We start from the raw sequence: 18,766 nt of genomic DNA, 5'->3' as shown, positions 1-18,766 counted from the left end.
CATTAACACTCTTCAGCTAAGATCACCTTCACTTCTCTGAGCTCTGTCTCCGAGTTCTTTCCATAAAGTCGTTGATTTGTTGTGACCAAGATCTTTGAGCAGTGTCGAGTAAATTTGTGTGTAGAGTCTGCAACGACAGACACAACTTTTGTTTTTGGACAAGTCAGATGTTCTTTGGTTCTATTGTACTTGACTATTGTTTTCCTGTGATTCTTCACGCCAGTCCCTGCAAAATAAAGAAGCCTACCTCGGCCATTGAACATCTTTAGCAAACAGATGCTACTGGCATTAAAACTTACATTCACATTTCCTCTCCAATATCATTTAAAACAATAGTCTTGATCATGGGTTCATTCATATTTCTAACATCATTCATTTCCTCTCCAATATCCTTTAAAACAATAGTCTTGATCATGGGTTCATTCACATTTCTAACATCATTCATTTCCTCTCCAATACCCTTTAAAACAATAATCTAGATCATGGGTTTATCTTTTCTTTGTTCAGAAGTGACTTGTTTTATTGCCAGTTTCAATGAGGTGTCAAAACAAGTGGACTGATGGACACATGCTACACCACACCTGCGGTCAACTCACTCTTCCCCACTGCTACATGCCTGCTACAACTCCCCTGGACCAACACTACATGAGAACCACTGCAGTTAACTCACTCAGTACGGCCAGTCCTCTCTTCTCCTCTACACAGACTCCTCGGATGTCCAGTGGGTGTCTGAATGACCCAACCTTTAGCTTCCGTCGTCAGAATTGTGGTATTCTTTGTCAACATTCACCTCTTCAGTGTAAGAGCCTTCCGCTTGTAATATTTTGATGGTGGTAATTGGGGAGAAACGCTGTTAACGTCGTCTCTTTCGCCGTTCGTATGGAAAGAGTTAAAAAAAAAAAAAAGTAGGGTTGTTCACTAAAATGGTGATGATCGATGGAGAATTGTAGATTCAATTGGTCAAACAAGCTGCATTTTCATGCTTCCAGAATCCATCAACGGCTCAGTTAAGAACGCCAACTGTACCAAGTAAGAATAAATAAAATTAGAATAATGTACTGATCGTTCGAGATTACTTGTATCAGCTCCACAGGGGAAGTAATCATGGTACCAGTTTTATCTCACCTGGAGTAGAACGAGTTCATAAAAAAAACACATGTCAAAACATGTGGGCAGATCCACTCACACTACACCACATCTGCTGTGAAAAAAAAAAAGAAAAAAAAAGAGGAGCAAATGCCTGACCTCCGCATAAACCCAACACACTGATCAGTCCTTGAGAAAACCTTTTTCTTTTCAGAGTACAACTCAGTTAACCACAAACAAAAGAGTGAATCACTGAATGGAACATGATGTTCCTCCAGAGCACATCTAAGCTAACCATGGAGAAAAGAACGAATGGAATAGGAATGGGAACTTGGTTCACCCAATGATCCTGTTAGGAATCTTGATACCGAGGATTCTGCATCATGCTGAGAAAGCAGACACTCACAGAATGCCCCCTCAGCTCACTTCTGCATTCTGTTCAAAACTATGACAACCACATGCAGTTTATACGCACTTTCTGTGAATGTGAATGATAATTTATAAATGAGTGCTCAAAACACGGCCCCTCTCTCTCCTCACACACACACACACATGTAAACACACGCATGTACACACAAAGTATCATTCCATGACTATCACACATTCTGGCACTGACACACACTCAACATGCTTCACCACTCATACACATACAGAAATCCCAACTCTTTTTTTTTTTTTTTAAACTGTACTTTTCGGTGGTTTATAAACTTTGCAGGCTAATCTTTATCACTGACATGAAGACAACAACAACAAAATTATACAAATCTGATCTTAAACTTCCATTTTCTCTCCTACAATTTTCAACATATTGTTGACACATCAATTTAATTTCCTGTAACAAACACACACGCATCCTCCTTTACATTATTCAATTAAAAAAGAAGACAAAATGAATAAATCTAAGAAGGTGGAGATGATCATCTATATTGCAGTATAATTTTCACCACAGACATTAACATGCTTCACTAATTTTTAACAACTTATATAGTACAGGGAAAACAGAAGCAGGAAATATTTTTACAGAAGCAAAAAAGGATTTTTAGAAATGTTATAAAACAACAAAATCTAAATAAAAGCAACAAAAGTAATTCATTTACGGCACATACACATTTATAACTTCAAATTAATGTATCTAAAACAACAAAGAGATTTAAAAAGTCCAGATTGCACTTGTCACGCTTTACAATCATTAAAAAACCCCGACTACTTAAATAAATGTACAAATAACATCAACATCAACAAAGGTTTAAGGAAAATAAAACAAAATAAAAAGAAAGAAAGGAAACGGAAACAAAAAACAAGAATGAAAACAAAGACCAAAAGAAGAGAGAAAAAAAGACACATACCACACACACACACACACACAAATCCAGAAACACAATATCTGATGTAGTTTTCATCCTTTACAAACAACACCACACTAATCCAAGATCACTAGTTGCTGACAGGTTTCACAGCCAATGTGTGTACACCATAAATATTTCCATAGCTGCTGCTTTTGTAGACACTGAAACCTGATGAAAACAAAATCACAGAATTGAGACATACGCAGTGATGCCTTTCCTGATAAAACAAAAACACCCCCCCCTGGCCCCCCAAAAAAAAACAATAAGAAAAACAGTGAAACATAACTCTGATAACGTGTCCCACAATTAATGCATTGACACCATGACACGTCAACGCAGACTACTGCTGTCACTGCATTCTTCAATGAAAACCCTGTGCATTGAATCATAATCCCTGTATTTTTCAACAAGTATCTCAGTATTTCTGGATATATCTGTACATCATTCAATAATGAATCTAGGCTTGTTCAATAAACAAAAAAAAAAAGAAGAAAAAAAGTGGAGTCTGTGTATATATATATATATATATATATATACACTCTGTGTGTGTATGTGTGTGCATGTGTGTGTGCGCGCGCGTGCGTGTGACTGAGTGTGTGAAGATGAAAGTGTGAGTGAATGTGTGAGTTTGTGAATATGTGCGTGTCTGTATTTGTGCAAGTGCATCACAGCTGATGACTTAATGTGTGCAAAACATGTTTGCGTAGATCATGTATGTGCATTGTTTCTTTTCTTCTTAAATGGGTTTTTCCTTTTCTTTTCTTATCTTTTTTATTTGTTTTTTGGTGGTTTTTTTGTTTTTTGTTGTTGTTTTTTTTGGTTGTCATGTTTCTCATACCATTTCATTTCTTTTGTAACTCCCACCTAGTTTTCCAAAATCCCCTACGTTCAGTCAGCTGCACCCAGGCTTCTTCTGTCACAGTCCAAGTGGCAACAGTCCAAAGGAGGTGTCAATCACAGGCCCCCACAAGGCCCCCCACCACAGGAGATCATGTAGCAGCACTGCTGAGCCACTTCAGTGGTGTCTGTTGCTCTTTCCTCGTGTCAATGATTGTATTGTGTTGTGTTGTACTGTTCAGTGGTGTCTTGTTCTGATTCAACATTTGCTGGACACATCACCTTCTGTGCTCTTTCCACGTGTCAAGGACTGTATTGTATAATTTGTATTGTACTGCATTGTATTGTAGTGTAGTGTACTGTATTTGTACTATTACTCTTTGTCACAACAGATTTCTTTGTATTTTTTGTATTTTGTATTTCTTTTTATCACAACAGATTTCTCTGTGTGAAATTCGGGCTGCTCTCCCCAGGGAGAGCGCGTCGCTACACTACAGAGCCACCCATTTTTTTGTATTTTTTCCTGCTTGCAGTTTTATTTGTTTTTTTCCTATCGAAGTGGATTTTTCTACAGAATTTTGCCAGGAACAACCCTTTTGCTGCCATGGGTTCTTTTATGTGTGCTAAGTGCATGCTGCACACGGGACCTCGGTTTATCGTCTCATCCAAATGACTAGCATCCAGACCACCACTCAAGGTCTAGTGGAGGGGGAGAAAATATCAGCAGCTGAGCCGTGATTCGAACCAGCGCACTCAGATTCTCTCGCTTCCTAGGCGGACGTGTTACCTCTAGGCCATCACTCCACCTCTTTGGGCTATCTTATGGGCTGCTCTCCCTGGGAAGACCACGTCACTCCAGTACAGTGCTATTCTTTTCTTCTTATCTAGTTTTTTTTTTTCTTTTTTTTTTTGCCTGCAAATGTCGTCGTTTTCCTATCAAAGTAGATTTTTCTACAGAATTTTTCCAGAACCGATGCTTCTGTTGCCAAGTCCAGAACCAGACAGAAACCAAGCCTCTTTGACTTGAAAGCATCCAGATGACCTACGACCCTCCAATGACAGTTCACACGATTAACTTGTCATCAGACACCTCCATCAAAGTGGAAGAAAAGTGGAAACCGAGTTCATGAAAGCACGGAGTAAAGTGTAAAAAAAAACAAAAACAAACCAAAAACCCACCAATACAGACATCTTGCTAAGGAAGGAAGCCAGCTCACACAGCCAACCATTCCTGCCACGTATGAGGAAACAAAAACTCTCCTCCGCAGCAGATTCCGAACAGGCTGGGTCACCCTGAATGGAGGCTACCAGGCACACCAGGATCCCATCAGGACACTGGAGAGGAGACACCAGACTACTATCTACCACCTTTGCACAGGACACTGCGGCCTCCGAGCACACCTGAAGAGGATTGGAGTGGCAGCCACATCCCTATGTGATTGCGGCCTGGCTGACCAGACCCCATCCCATATTCTCCAAGACTGCCCCCTGTATGAGAAGATGCGGCAGCAGTCCTGGCCTGGGGGTGCTGACCTCAACACCAAGCTCTAGGGGACGGCAGCTGATCTTCACCGGACGTCCGAGTTTGTGGCATCCCTCGGACTTCGACCCTGACTGCGTAGCTGTCGAACGCAAAAGAAAGAAAGAAAGAAAGAAAGATATCTAATAATGAGGAAAAGAATTAAAAGAGCTGCAGTTAAAGGAGGCATGTCCTTTTTGGTTTGAGAATTCAGCACAGAGCTGTAGAGCTCTGTAAACTACACTTCTTTCTTTATTGTATTTATATTGCCTACAGCTCGGCATCCGTCAGGTCTGGGAAATACAGACACACCGTGTTGTTCAGAAAGTTTGAGCAACCCTTCTGAAGGCACAACCACAAAGAGCATGGTATTCAACTGAGTGGTCCCATGTCCAGTCTTCCTCTCTAAAACCCACACTAACCTGAACTGCTGCTCTATGATAAATGTATAAATATTATTTTCTGTCAATGTTCTATCACATTAACATATCATACATAAGCTATGAATCAATTCATGAGGTGTTTTGTTACCAGTACAATGGTTCACTGTCAACAGATTATTTGTTACTTACTTACTATTAGTATTATGGCCACACTTCTCCCAACTAATAACATACAATCACTCTACTCACCTGTCAATAACTCAGAAACTTCACTCTACAGTACTGCTGGAAAGAACCTGAACATCACTCCACTGCTGAAGGTAAAACAACACATCACTCTCACCCACTTTCACACCTTGATAACATTCATGGCCAATGACAGTTCAACATATGCCTGTAAGTCCTAATCCCTCTACTACCCTAAAGCTGAAATTCCATAGACCCTAAAAAAAAGTATGCAAAAATAGCATACAAAGAATTCATGTAAAACTTGCATGCAAAAAAACCAACAAAAACTGTCCACCCACACATCTATTGTACTGTATTAAATTGTATTGTATTTCCCTTTTTTGTTACAACAGATTTCTCTGTGTGAAATTCGGGTTGCTCTCCCCAGGGAGAGCGTGTCACTACACTGAGAGCGGCACCCATTTTTTTGTAATTTTTTCCTGCTGGCAATTTTATTTGTTCTCTATCGAAATGGATCAGCACAAAATTTACCTGTCAATTCTGAATAAATCACGACACCAGTACAATAAAAGTAAAAACTCTGCGCTGAAAATGAGATAATTTTGAATGCAGTCTGGTTGCCATGGAAGAAGAGATGTGCAGCAAAGAGGCAGCACAGATTTGGGGTGAACAAAATTTTGCAGCCCAGGCAGCAGCTAGTGTGCTTACACCACCACCATCAACAAACCTGGTAATGATGAGTAATCTTTTCAAGAAATACATACGTCTAACACCTTACATTTATGTAAGTTACAAGGGAGCAATTTGCTCAAGTAACCGACATGGTAGACGGTTGTCTCATCAAACACTGGTACCTCAGTTGAGAAGGGGTCTACCTAAAGTTTGGTAAAATTTGCATGCAAAGTCAAGTTTCACTCCCTTTTGTGAAAAAAAAAAGGTTTTGTGGTGAAGTTTGTGTGAAGTCTGTGCAATGACAAAAAGGATAAACATGTGAATTTTTTTTTTCTTTCAGTGCAAAGTTCATAAGCTGATTTTGCATCAGTTTTTCGGGCATATGGAATTTCAACTTAACTCCAGTCATTCCTGACGGGACAACCAGCCACACTAATATCACTCAAAGGACAATGGAGGAAATGTTGTTCTGTCACACTGTCAACAGCTCAGTATGGCTCTTCCTCACAGCTGAAGTACACCAGGATTCCTCGCTACGAGCTGCTGTCAGTCTATGGCAATTTCAAAACTTCTACAACCCATTTACAGTTATCATCATCATCATCGATCGCCTATCAGAACTGTAGATGAGTCATTATCACTAGAGATCACTCACTCCTGATAATCTGATGTGGTGCTGGTTCACTTATCAACATGCACATGATCACTCCCCTTTCACTCACGCACTCATTCATCATGCAGAAACCACTCATGGTCACTCGGGTCTCTCATGAATCATCACAGCTTCACAGGACCTCACAACACTTTCTGATGACATCACTCATGACCACACCATGTCACTCAACAGCCCTTCTGATGACATCTCGACCACTCCACGTCACTCAACGTCCCTTCGACTTTCCCACCCCTTCCCTACAGAACCACTCAGTCTCATGTTGACGACCATAAAGACAACAACGCTAACAGATCACCCCACACCACATCACGCTAAAAATCCCTCGTTGTGGATGTCTCCATTCACCAACCAGCACAGGGCAGAAAAACCTAACTCACACTGGACGGGGCAGAGGCAGACAGGGAGGAGGGGCTGGCAGACTCCAACGGATCAGGAACCACCACACCTTTGGCAGCCACCGCGGGGGGAATGGCCGCAGCGCTACGGCGGGGCTGTGGAGACGGCTGGGACACGGGCGCAGCGCTGCGCAGCGGCTGCGGAGACGGTTGAGACACGGGCGCAGCACTGCGGCGAGGCTGCGGCGATGGCTGAGACACAGCTGCAGGGCCCTGCGCAGCGCTACGCCGAAGTTGCGGGGACTGCTGCGACACCGCTGCGGGCACCGGCCCCCCGCTACGTCGCGGTTGTGGCGACGGCTGCGACACGGTGCTGGGACCGAGCGCGGTGCTTCTCCGCGGCTGGGGCGACGGCTGAGAGGCGGGGATGATGGAGTTGGTGGCGCCCCCTGCCAGAGGCAAGGGCTGTGACCCCCCTGCCGGCCCCCCCGCGTGTCTCCCCGGCTGTGGCGACAGCTGGGGCATGGATGCTGGACCGACGCCGCTGCTGTTGTTGTTGTTGTTGGTGGTGGTAATGGTGGTGGTGGTGGTGTTGCCGCTGCCGCCGTCCTCCTCTGACCGTCGGTTGTGGCCCCCTGGGTCCTGACTGCCGGCTCTCTTCGGCCAGGAAGGGCCGGGACGCAGCTGGGTAGCTTCCCCCTGAACACCATTGCGGCATGTGTGAATAGTTTCATTGTTGTTGTCATTACCATTATCAGTATCAGTATCATTCATCAGTGCTAATTATCATTATCATTATTACGTGTCATCCATTGTCAAAAAAAAAATCAGGCATCCGTCACAGGCATCATTCATTTGTAGGCGTCAGATAAAATGATTTGGCAGTCATGTATATGGCTTGTACTTTTTAAGACAAGAAACATTACCTCAGTCACACACCTTCACAGGTTTTAAGATGATGTCAGGCATTGTGATCGGTCACAGGGTTTTATCACTCTCAGGTTTTTTTTTTAAAAGGTAAAAACAAACCCTCGATCACAGTCATCACTCGCCAGCGCTAAGATCGCTCCACACGGTCTCTCCATCAAAGGAGTCACAACCTCTACGATCAGTCCTCCCGTCATTCTTACTGCAATGGCCATCAGTTTTACCAACCTACTTCACAACAGCGAAAAGGAATCTGTGAAGACTCTCTTAGACCACACACAAATCTGTCACGATACAACACACAAAGACTGTCATGATATCATACACTCATAACATGGCATGGTACTGATATACACAGACTGTGTCATGATATTATCACTATACACCGACTGTGTCATATTATCACTATACACAAACTAAACCATATCATGTCATTATCACTATACATGGACTATGTCATGATATCAGTATCACTATACACAGACCGTCATGATATCATCATGATACACTATGTCACTATATCATCATCACCATACACAGACAATGTCATTACACTGCTATGACCACACCCAAATAATGACACGATACTGGCAGAACTGCACACAAAGACTGTGTCATATTGTTATAACTGTGATAAGGAGTTGTCAGGGTACTGACAACACAACAGTCACATTCTATGTCATGACAACAGACAACAATGTCATAAAACCATTACCATAACATAGAGAATGTGTCATGATACTGTTATGACTACACACAAGGACTGTCATGATATTCATCATTGGTATGACAAGGCAATGACAGATTGTTATGGTATTGCCATAACAAATGAATGTCTGTCATGAAATTATTTTTGACAATCAAGAATCCTCTGTCATATTATGTTGACAATAAAGAATCTGTCATTACAATATATTATCAAATAAAAAAAACCCAAAATTATATATACATAAATATACAAGAAATACTCTTTAAACTGCAACTAAAAACATTTGAAACAAAGCCAGACACATGGCTCCTGTATAGACAAGACAATCTGATAAATTAATGAAAATAACAATTTTCTATTTAAGCTGACAGCGATAGAAACACACACTGAAGAAATGAATCAGTGCAGAACAATTTTTTTTTTTTTTTAGTCAAGTGACAGTAAACTTTTGTTAATTTTACAAAAAGGCAACTGGAAGCTGTTATATTCAAGTTCAGGGCTTGTTCATTTTGAAGCCACTTCTGCAAATGAGTGTATGCGCACACGCACGCACACGCACGCACACACACATACACACACACACACGCACACACACAACACTTTAAAGAAAAGCCGTTATCAAGTGGCAGGGACCAGGGAAAAATTGAATTCCAAAGGGAACAGCCGTTATACAGTTATGAATTTGCGGGAAACAGAACAACAGGCTATACCATGAAGCAGTTAGGATTGTCAACAGCAGGGGACAAGAGGACAAATACCAGACTGTTTGGGTAAATGTAGGAGAGCACAAAACATACCAAGACGTAGCCAGAAAGAGGAAAAATTCCAATTAGTCGGGTATACACTGCGCTCAGAACATGGGACAAGAAGTAGCCAGGATACAAGTAGCAGGAAACAGGACAAATACAAGCAACAGGATATAATAACATAATGTTGTTCTACACACACACGCACGCACGCACGCATGTACAGACACACACAAATATAGCAGAGAAAAGGACACATCTCAAAGAATGTCCAGGATATGAATCCAGAACTGTAGGGATATGATGTGTAACAATAGCCGGGTATCTAAAGGAAGTTAATTAAGCAAACAGTATATCAAATAATGAAAGGAAATCAGACGGGCGCAATAGCCGAGTGGTTAAAGTGTTGGACTGCCAATCTGAGGGTCCCGGGTTCGAATCACGGTGACGGCGCCTGGTGGGTAAAGGGTGGAGATTTTTACGATCTCCCAGGTCAACATATGTGCAGACTTGCTAGTGCCTGAACCCCCTTTGAGTGTATATGCAAGCAGAAGATCAAATACGCACGTTAAAGATCCTGTAATCCATGTCAGCGTTCGGTGGGTTATGGAAACAAGAACATACCCAGCATGCACACCCCTGAAAGCGGAGCATGGCTGCCTACATGGTGGGGTAAAAACGGTCATACACGTAAAAGCCCACTTGTGTGCATATGAGTGAATGTTTGAGTTGCAGCCCACGAACGAAGAAGAAGAAGCAGAAGTATCTTGTGTGACAACAGCGTGAATTGCATGCTGCATGACGACAGCATGCATTGTGTGTGTGTGTGTGCCTGTGACTGTACGCCATACACGTAAAAGCCCACGGTCATACACGTAAAAGCCCACTCGTGTGCATACGAGTGAACGCAGAAGAAGAAGCAGAAAAAGAAGAAGAAGAAGAAGAAAGGAAATCAGAAACCCAAACAGAATGAAGTGGGATGTGGGGCTCATCAGCATCTGCAGCAGGATTACAGGGAAAACAGGAACATGTTAGGACTGAAGCAAGGGAAGCAAGGATGCATCTACAGGGCCAACGCTTATCAGGAACTGGAACACAGGTCAGGTGCCAGCATTGGTAAGGAAAAGACAGGCTTTTCAGAACAAACATGTGTGAAGCACAATGACACAACACACACACACACACGCACTTAACACATGGAACATCAATGTGTTTCAAGCAAGAGGACATATGCATGAACAGGACTATTGGGTCAGTAACCAAATGAAAGGAAAAGGCACAAATGTGTCCGTAAAGATCAGTTTTATCTGAAGAGTACGGACAGACTCTGAAGACTGCCCCAGTTATAGGGAACAAGACATGGCACAAACATCACCAGAAACTGTGAAGCAACATGGACCTGTCTGCAAACGTTCATCAACACCCCCCCAAAAAAAGCTGTCCCTGGTGCGGTTAAAATTCTTTAGCGCACTACATTCATGATGCTTCTTCATGGAACTGCTCCAGTTCATATCCACCTGCATGTCTTCCAACCCCCCCCCCCCCCCCCCTTCCTCATGACAGTGTGTCATGTGTGTCATTTGCTCTTCCACACAAACAGAACCTCACCTTTAAAAAAAAAAAAAAAAAAAAAGGAGCATGATGCACCAGTCTGGGCTTACACTTAGAAAACAGGTAGTAGAAAGTCTACTGTGCAGTTAATGTACACACATCATGACACAGCACAGGAAGTACAAGGTCTATTGTGCAGTTTATGTACACATATCAGAAAACAGGGCAGGTAAAGAGTGCAAGGTCTATTGAGTCAGTGTTCATACATCAGGATACAGGACAGTTAAAAAGTACTAGGACATGGTCAATACAGGTAGTACAATGTATACTGTCAAGTCAGTGTATACATATCAGGACATGGTCAGCACAGGTGGTGCTGTCTATTGTGGAGTTAGTAGTACACATATCAGTAAATAGGACAGGTAGTGAGTACAAGGTGTACTAGAATCAGTGTTCATGTGTATCAGGAAATAGTGCAGATAGTGAGTTAAAGGGCATGTCAGCACTGATCGTACAAGGTCTATTAAGAAGGTTGCTTTCACATTTCTCAGGACATAATCAGCGAAGGTAGCTTGGAAGCAAGAAAGCGTCAAAATGATCAAGGCACATCACAGAGAAGCCAGGAAACAGTTTCTGGAAGCAACACGAGACCTGTGACAATGTGCTCAAGTACACGACAGCATTAGTAAATCATTACATGTATAGCTCATCGTTAAATAGAACAAAGTCTCAAAAACAGAGAGTGTGTGTACCTTTGCCATAATCACCCAGGAAAAAGAGGTGCTGAGTTTAAGTGCAGAAATATTCACCATACACAAAGTGTTAAGACAGTAATGGTTGCTATACACACACAGGAGTGGCACACATTCTTACTATACGCACAATGGAGTGGGGACGCTCAGTGGAGAGTTATAAATGCTTGCTATGCACAAAGGGAGAGTCGGAAAGACTTATACACACAGTGGTGAGTCAGAAACACTTATTATGCACACAGTGGTGAGTAAGAAACACTTATCATACACACAGTGGAGAGTTGGAAATGCTTACTATGCACACAGTGGAGAGTCAGAAATACTAGTTATACACACAGTGGTGAGTCATAAACACTTACAATAACACAGCGGGGAGGCAGAAATGCAGACAATACACACAGCGAAGTGACTATGCCACACACAATGGAACAACCAATGTTCTCACAGCACACATGGTGGATAAACAAAAGCATGGACAGCACACACACACACACACACACAGGAAAATGACTCAGTTTCCATGGTACACAAAGAAGAATCTGGGGTGCTTGTGGAACACACAGCACAGGGACAGAAGTGCGTATGGCATACACAAAGCAGAGACAAAAGTGCCAACAATACACACAGTGAAAAGACGGACACATTTACAGCACACACACTTTCATTTACGCCACAGAGAATGGAGTGACGAAAGTATTTTATTCAATTTAACGCATACAAACGACACAGGACGGTGGGTGTGGCATTTGTATTTGTATTTGTATTTCTTTTCATCACAACAGATTTCTCTGTGTGAAATTTGGGCTGCTCTCCCCGGGGAGAGTGCGTCGCTACACTACAGCGCCACCCATTTTTTAAAAAATTTTTCCTGCGTGCAGTTTTATTTGTTTTTCCTATCCAAGTGGATTTTTCTACAGAATTTTGCCAGGAACAACCCTTTTGTTGCCGTGGGTTCTTTTACGTGCGCTAAGTGCATGCTGCACACGGGACCTCGGTTTATCGTCTCATCCGAATGACTAGCGTCCAGACCACCACTCAAGGTCTAGTGGAGGGGGAGAAAATATCGGCGGCCGAGCCGTGATTCGAACCAGCGCACTCAGATTCTCTCTCGCTTCCTAGGCGGACGCGTTACCTCTAGGCCAGCACTCCACATGGTACACAATGTGAGAGCCTCCTCACCCTGCAGCACACAGCAACATCCTCAGGAGTTTTGAAGGAGGGTATTGCGTCACAGAGCAGTGTTACACAACAATGCTCCATGACGTTTTTAAGGAGTATACTGGGCCACAGAGGACAACATTACACAGCAACGCCCCAGAGGTTCTGAAGAAGTGTACTGCGTCACACAGCACAGCACAGTGTTACACGACAATACCCCCAAGAAGTTTTTAAGGAGTGTATTGCAAAACACAGTCTCACACAACAATGCCCCCAAAGGTTCTGAAGGAGTGTACGAGTCACATAGAATAGTGTTACACAACAATGCCCCAAGAAGTTTGTTAGGGGTGTATTGCAAAACAGAGTCTCAGACGCCACCAGGAGTAGGAGTGTACTGCATCACATAGCAAAGTGTTATACGACAATGCCCCCAGAGGTTTCGAACAAGTGTACAGCATCACACAGCCAAAGTGTTACACACACACACAGCGCCCCTAGAGAGATATTCAACGAGTGCATATAGCATTACAAGGCACAAGTGTACTGTACATGCCGCCCTCCGCACACACAGACACAGACATGCACACACATCACAGCACAGCCAGTGAGCGCCACAGAGAGTTAGCAGTCAGCAGCAGAGAGTCAGTTGGTTACCTGCCTGGGCATCACCGCGCCTGTGGGCCACAGAAAACAAAAGAACAAACCAAAATACAGTCAAACATAGGCTCTGAAAGCAAAGATGAAAACACAAGACGACAACATGAAACTTTCTTCTTTTTTTTTCTCTCTCTCTCTCTCTAAAAATATTGACTGAACGTTCCCAACTCAGCTTTCTAAACGCTGGCAATAAATAAAAGACTGACTCTTTTCTACTTCTACCATACAAAACGAAAAATCTTGTAATCTATTTTTTTCTCTTTTTGAGCTTAAACGAAGCCAGCATAACTTGAAGAAGTGCTTATGCGTTTGTGAATGTGTCACATGTGAATATGTATGTGTGAGTGTTCATGTTAATATGTTTGTGTATGTGTGTGTGTTACTCTGTGCATGTGTGTTAATGACCGTGTGTGTGTGTGTGTGTGTGTGTGTGTTACTCTGTGTATTTTTATGTGTTACTGTGCGCGAGTGTGTTTGCGTGTGAATGTGCATGCGCATGCATGTGTCAGTGCGTGCATGTTTGTGTGTACGGTGACTCAGCAACATGCGCTACACACTCCTGCACTCACACAGCTGCATGTGCAAACAGAACAGTGAACACTAGTATTGATCTATCACAGGAAGGAACACAGTAACGAAACACAACAGTGTACTCCCTACCTAAAGAGGAGGAGGAATTCTGTTCAATATCCCGTCACACATACTGATGACAAGGGTTTTGTGATGCACCCTTATCCGCATGGCTAATACAGGCAACAAGCCTGAATCCCCAGCAAGCAGGGATCCAGGCACTATGACTGGGTCTTTACAGGGATCCTGGGCAAACATGGGGGATTTTTGATACAGTCCCGTCATGCCAAACAACGGTCAGGTCATTCTGATGATCCGGCCTTCGTGAGAGTGGTGTGTGCTGTTTGGCACTATATTCATTCAGACTGCAACTGTATTTAGTCCATCAGTCAAATGAAATCATCAGTCTGTGTTCAAGTCAGCACTGATGGGCAACTGCACATACTGTGGATGAGATCACAACCTGCTGAATTCAAGCACATAACTCTTGGATTAATTATCATCGTCCCTCCTAGGTGTGTGTGATAAAACATGCATACATGCATGTTTTTTTGTTGTTGTTGTTTTTTGTACTGAGGAAACAAGGGGTTATACACTGCATTATACACTGCAGTTGCTCTTTCCCTCATTACCTTTTGACTCATATTGTATATTTTGATGTTTTCTGTCTAGCATTGTAAATCTGAATGTTTTCTGTCTGGCATTGTACATTTTAGTGTTTTCTGCCTGTTCATCTGCATCACACACAGACACAGGACACAGACAGACACACAAAAATGAACACTATATTCCTGGGTACCTTAGAGCATTGTGCGTATCTCTTGTGCTTACTCTTTGTTGCTGGATACCACTCTGAGCACTTACAACAAAAGGTCTGTAGGGGACACAACAGACGCACAAATAATTACAGGCTATTTATTTGTATTTGTATTTCTTTGTGATTTCTCTGTGTGAAATCTGGGCTGCTCTCCCCGGGGAGAGCGCGTCGCTACACTACAGCGCCACCCATTTTTTTGTATTTTTTCCTGCATGCAGTTTGATTTGTTTTTCCTATCCAAGTGGATTTTTCTACAGAATTTTGCCAGGAACAACCCTTTTGTTGCCGTGGGTTCTTTTACGTGCGCTAAGTGCATGCTGCACATGGGACCTCGGTTTATCGTCTCATCCGAATGACTACCACTCAAGGTCTAGTGGAGGGGGAGAAAATATCGGCGGCCGAGCCATGATTCGAACCAGCACACTCAGAATCTCTCGCTTCCTAGGCGGACGCGTTACCTCTAGGCCATCACTCCATTTATCAAAGTTGTGCGTTCATTATTCACAAATTACTCTCCCTCCCCCACGCCCCCCCTCCTTAAATTGGAATGGGATGGAGTGGGGTGGTGTGTGGAGGGTGGGAGAATGAAGTCCAACTGCTAGTATGGCAGTCAGTCTGGTGACGGCAATGTGACACCCATACACACACAGAAACTGCACACCGTTCTGCTCCTCTTCCTCCTCCCCATCACAACTCTATTCTTTAACACAATACAGGCTTCACACACAAGACACAGACTCACTCTGTACCCAACCTGAGCTCTACCATGACTGGCTGCTATGGTAGCTAGCTGACACAGCTGTACAAACATTACAGAGAGAATGGTGACCACTAGTGCTTTTCAGTAACAGTAATCAAGAAGTGCTGAATGGTTAGGGGCTGAAACTCCCACGTTCACTCATTCCTCCCATGAGTGGAGGGATGTACGATTTCTTCTGCATGAATATATACAAACTGCAGTCACATATTTCACAGAAACACTTCATTTTTGGCTGTCGCCGCAGTGAATGCAAGAGGGTTAAGGCAAGAGCATGTCTGTGTGTACACTAGCCCAGGAGATGAGAAAAATCATCTTAGTTCACAGTACATGCCGAAGCTCAAACCTCAGTCTACTCTGACCTCCAGGATGGAAATTCCAAGCACAAACTGCCTGGCTATCTCTTCTTTCTCTGTGCCTCCAGTATCATCAGTCTATTGCATCTTCTTATTCTGTGCTTGTTGGTTGCAAAATTCCCATGTTCACTCATATGAAAGAGAGGGATTTTACATGTCTGTTTTTACCCTGCCAATTAATATTCCATTTTCAGGTGTGCATGCTGGGTATTTGTTCTTGTTTCCATAACCCACTATACACTGATATGGATTACAGGATCTTGAATGTGCGCATTTGATCTTGTGCATACATATACACATGAAGGTGGGGTCAGACACTTGCAGATCTGGGAGACCGGCAAAATCTCCACCCTTCACCCACCAGGTGTGCACCTAAATCAGGGATCAAACTCAGGAATCTCAGGGCAAACATCCAGCACTTAAAAAACCTTCTTGATCCCCCAGGGACTGCGGCTGACCAGTCTCTGCCTGGGTGACTGTAGCAGGGACGGTCAGTTGATTCTTTCAATGTGATGGATTCTGTCTATTGCTGACACAATGTCCACACTCTTCACAAACTTTGTCAACTTCTCCTCACATTCTGATAAATTCATCATATCACAACTGACGTGAGGTATGTTCTGAACACTTTCTTTTTATTATGTCAGTCTGAAATAAAAGTCATCAATCACAATCCATCAAGGAAATGAAAAAAAGGAAAACCGAAAGTTCTTTTCTGGTCAGATGTGTAAATCTCCTTGTTACAATTTTGATATACTTGTCATTTTCAGCATCAAAATCATGACCTGAATCATATAATTCCTATCATGCCAGCCAAGAAGAGATGTACTACCTTTTGGCCATGACAGTGGAAAAAAAGTAACAAAACATGACTTCAAAACACTCTAACTGTATTCAAGGAATGTCGGGGAAAGTTGTGCAGAATGTTCTGCGTTTTGTGCGAGGAGTTGACTTTGCTTTCATTCATTCTACCATTACTTCGGGGAAAAGTGGCACGCACACAACCGTCCCCTTTTTTAGCGCAAAGGAGTTAACCTTCCGTTCCATTCTCTCTTCTTGATTACTGTACACTCAAAAAAAAAAAAACCAAAAAAAAACCACACCGAACTCAAACAACACCAGCACTCGGCAAACACACACGCACAAGCTTCAAGGGGTCCAACACACATACACACACACCACACAGCAGCGGTAAACAACCCATCAACGACTTCAGGCAGCGGCTCAGAGCACTGACTGAAAACACAACAAGGACAGTGAACCTGCCAAAAAAGCAGCGGCACAAGACAGGAGGACGGACTCCTCATGAGCACAGCCACTAGCGCTGCAAAAGAGAACAAAGAACACACGTGAAAGCTGATACGGGAGCCGAATGAAAGAAAGGCAGGTGGGTGTGTGGGTGGAGAGGAGGGGCTGGGGGCGTGGGGGTGGGAGGGAGAACAGGTGTGTAGTAGTACTCACCTCTTCCAGTCTGCGATCTGTTCCCCTAGCCAGCAGGTTGTTGAATTCTCGTTCCAGCACCATTCTGGCCTGCAACAGTGAGTGGTGCACATTTGGGGGTCAGTGCTGCTCCTTCCAACAACGCTCACACACTCTGTCAGTACTGGTCGTCCTGATGACTTCATACTCATCACCATCATCATCAGAAGAAGTAGTTGCAGCAGTAGTATCTCATATTTATCATCATCATTATTATCATCCATAATAATAAAAAAAAAAAATTATTGTTATCATTATTATCACAGCCAGGTGAGAATCAGGTACCTGTGTTATTATTATCATTATCACCACACGAAACATCAGGTACCTGTGAATGTGTTCCCTGTGTGGGTATGACAATGAAACAAGAGAGGAATTAGCCAGGTGAGACATCAGGTACCTGTGCACCCTGTGTGGGTATGACAATGACACAAGAAAGAGAGTCGTTAGCCAGGTGAGAGAGAGAGAGAGAGCACAGCAGGTAGTAGCTACCTGTGTGCTCTCTGTGGGTGTGACAAGGTACCATTGTTCCCTGTGTGGGCATGACAATGACACAAGAAAGAGGGTCGTTAGCCAGGTGAGAGAGAGAGAGCAGGTAGCTCACCTGTGTGCTCTGTGTGAGTATGACAAGGTTTCTGTGTTCCCTGTGTGGGTATGACAATGACACAAGAAAGAGCGTCGTTAGCCAGGTGAGAGAGAGAGAGAGCACAGCAGGTAGTAGCTACCTGTGTGCTCTGTGTGGATATGACAAGGTTTCTGTGTTCCCTGTGTGGCTATGACAATGACACAAGAAAGAGAGTCATTAGCCAGGTGAGAGAGAGAGAGAGTAGAGCAGTTAGCAGCTACCTGTGTGCTCTGTGTGGATATGACAAGGTTTCTGTGTTCCCTGTGTGGGTATGACAATGACACAAGAAAGAGAGTCGTTAGCCAGGTGAGAGAGAGAGAGAGAGAGAGTAGAGCAGTTAGCAGCTACCTGTGTGCTCTGTGTGGATATGACAAGGTTTCTGTGTTCCCTGTGTGGCTATGACAATGACACAAGAAAGAGAGTCATTAGCCAGGTGAGAGAGAGAGCAGGTAGCTCACCTGTGTGCTCTGTGTGAGTATGACAAGGTTTCTGTGTTCCCTGTGTGGCTATGACAATGACACAAGAAAGAGAGTCATTAGCCAGGTGAGAGAGAGAGAGCAAGCAGGTAGCTCACCTGTGTGCTCTGTGTGGATATGACAAGGTACCTGTGTTCCCTGTG

General features: G+C 43.3%; 1 protein-coding gene across 9 annotated transcripts in view; it reads right to left on the bottom strand.

Annotated features, from left to right (window-relative positions):
• Positions 1-304: 304 nt before the first annotated feature.
• The window catches only part of LOC143286760 (liprin-alpha-1-like), a 63,299-nt gene continuing 44,837 nt past the window's right edge, over positions 305-18,766 (bottom strand). For 7 of the 9 annotated variants that reach the window (XM_076594506.1, XM_076594508.1, XM_076594509.1 and 4 more), the window contains 2 exons: positions 17,505-17,573; positions 305-7,742 (listed from right to left, as the gene is read on the bottom strand). In XM_076594506.1, coding sequence (XP_076450621.1) covers positions 7,077-7,742; positions 17,505-17,573 — 735 coding nt within the window. In that variant the 3' untranslated portion in view covers positions 305-7,076. Of the gene's footprint in view, positions 7,743-13,540; positions 13,561-17,504; positions 17,574-18,766 lie in introns of all 9 variants that reach the window. The other 2 variants (XM_076594515.1, XM_076594514.1) reach the window with 2 other exon arrangements.

This window comes from Babylonia areolata, chromosome 10 (assembly GCF_041734735.1).
Source record: "Babylonia areolata isolate BAREFJ2019XMU chromosome 10, ASM4173473v1, whole genome shotgun sequence".
NCBI lineage: Eukaryota > Metazoa > Mollusca > Gastropoda > Neogastropoda > Buccinidae > Babylonia > Babylonia areolata.
The sequence above is the reverse complement of the archived record's forward strand: the minus strand, read 5'-3'. Positions and strand labels throughout refer to the sequence as shown.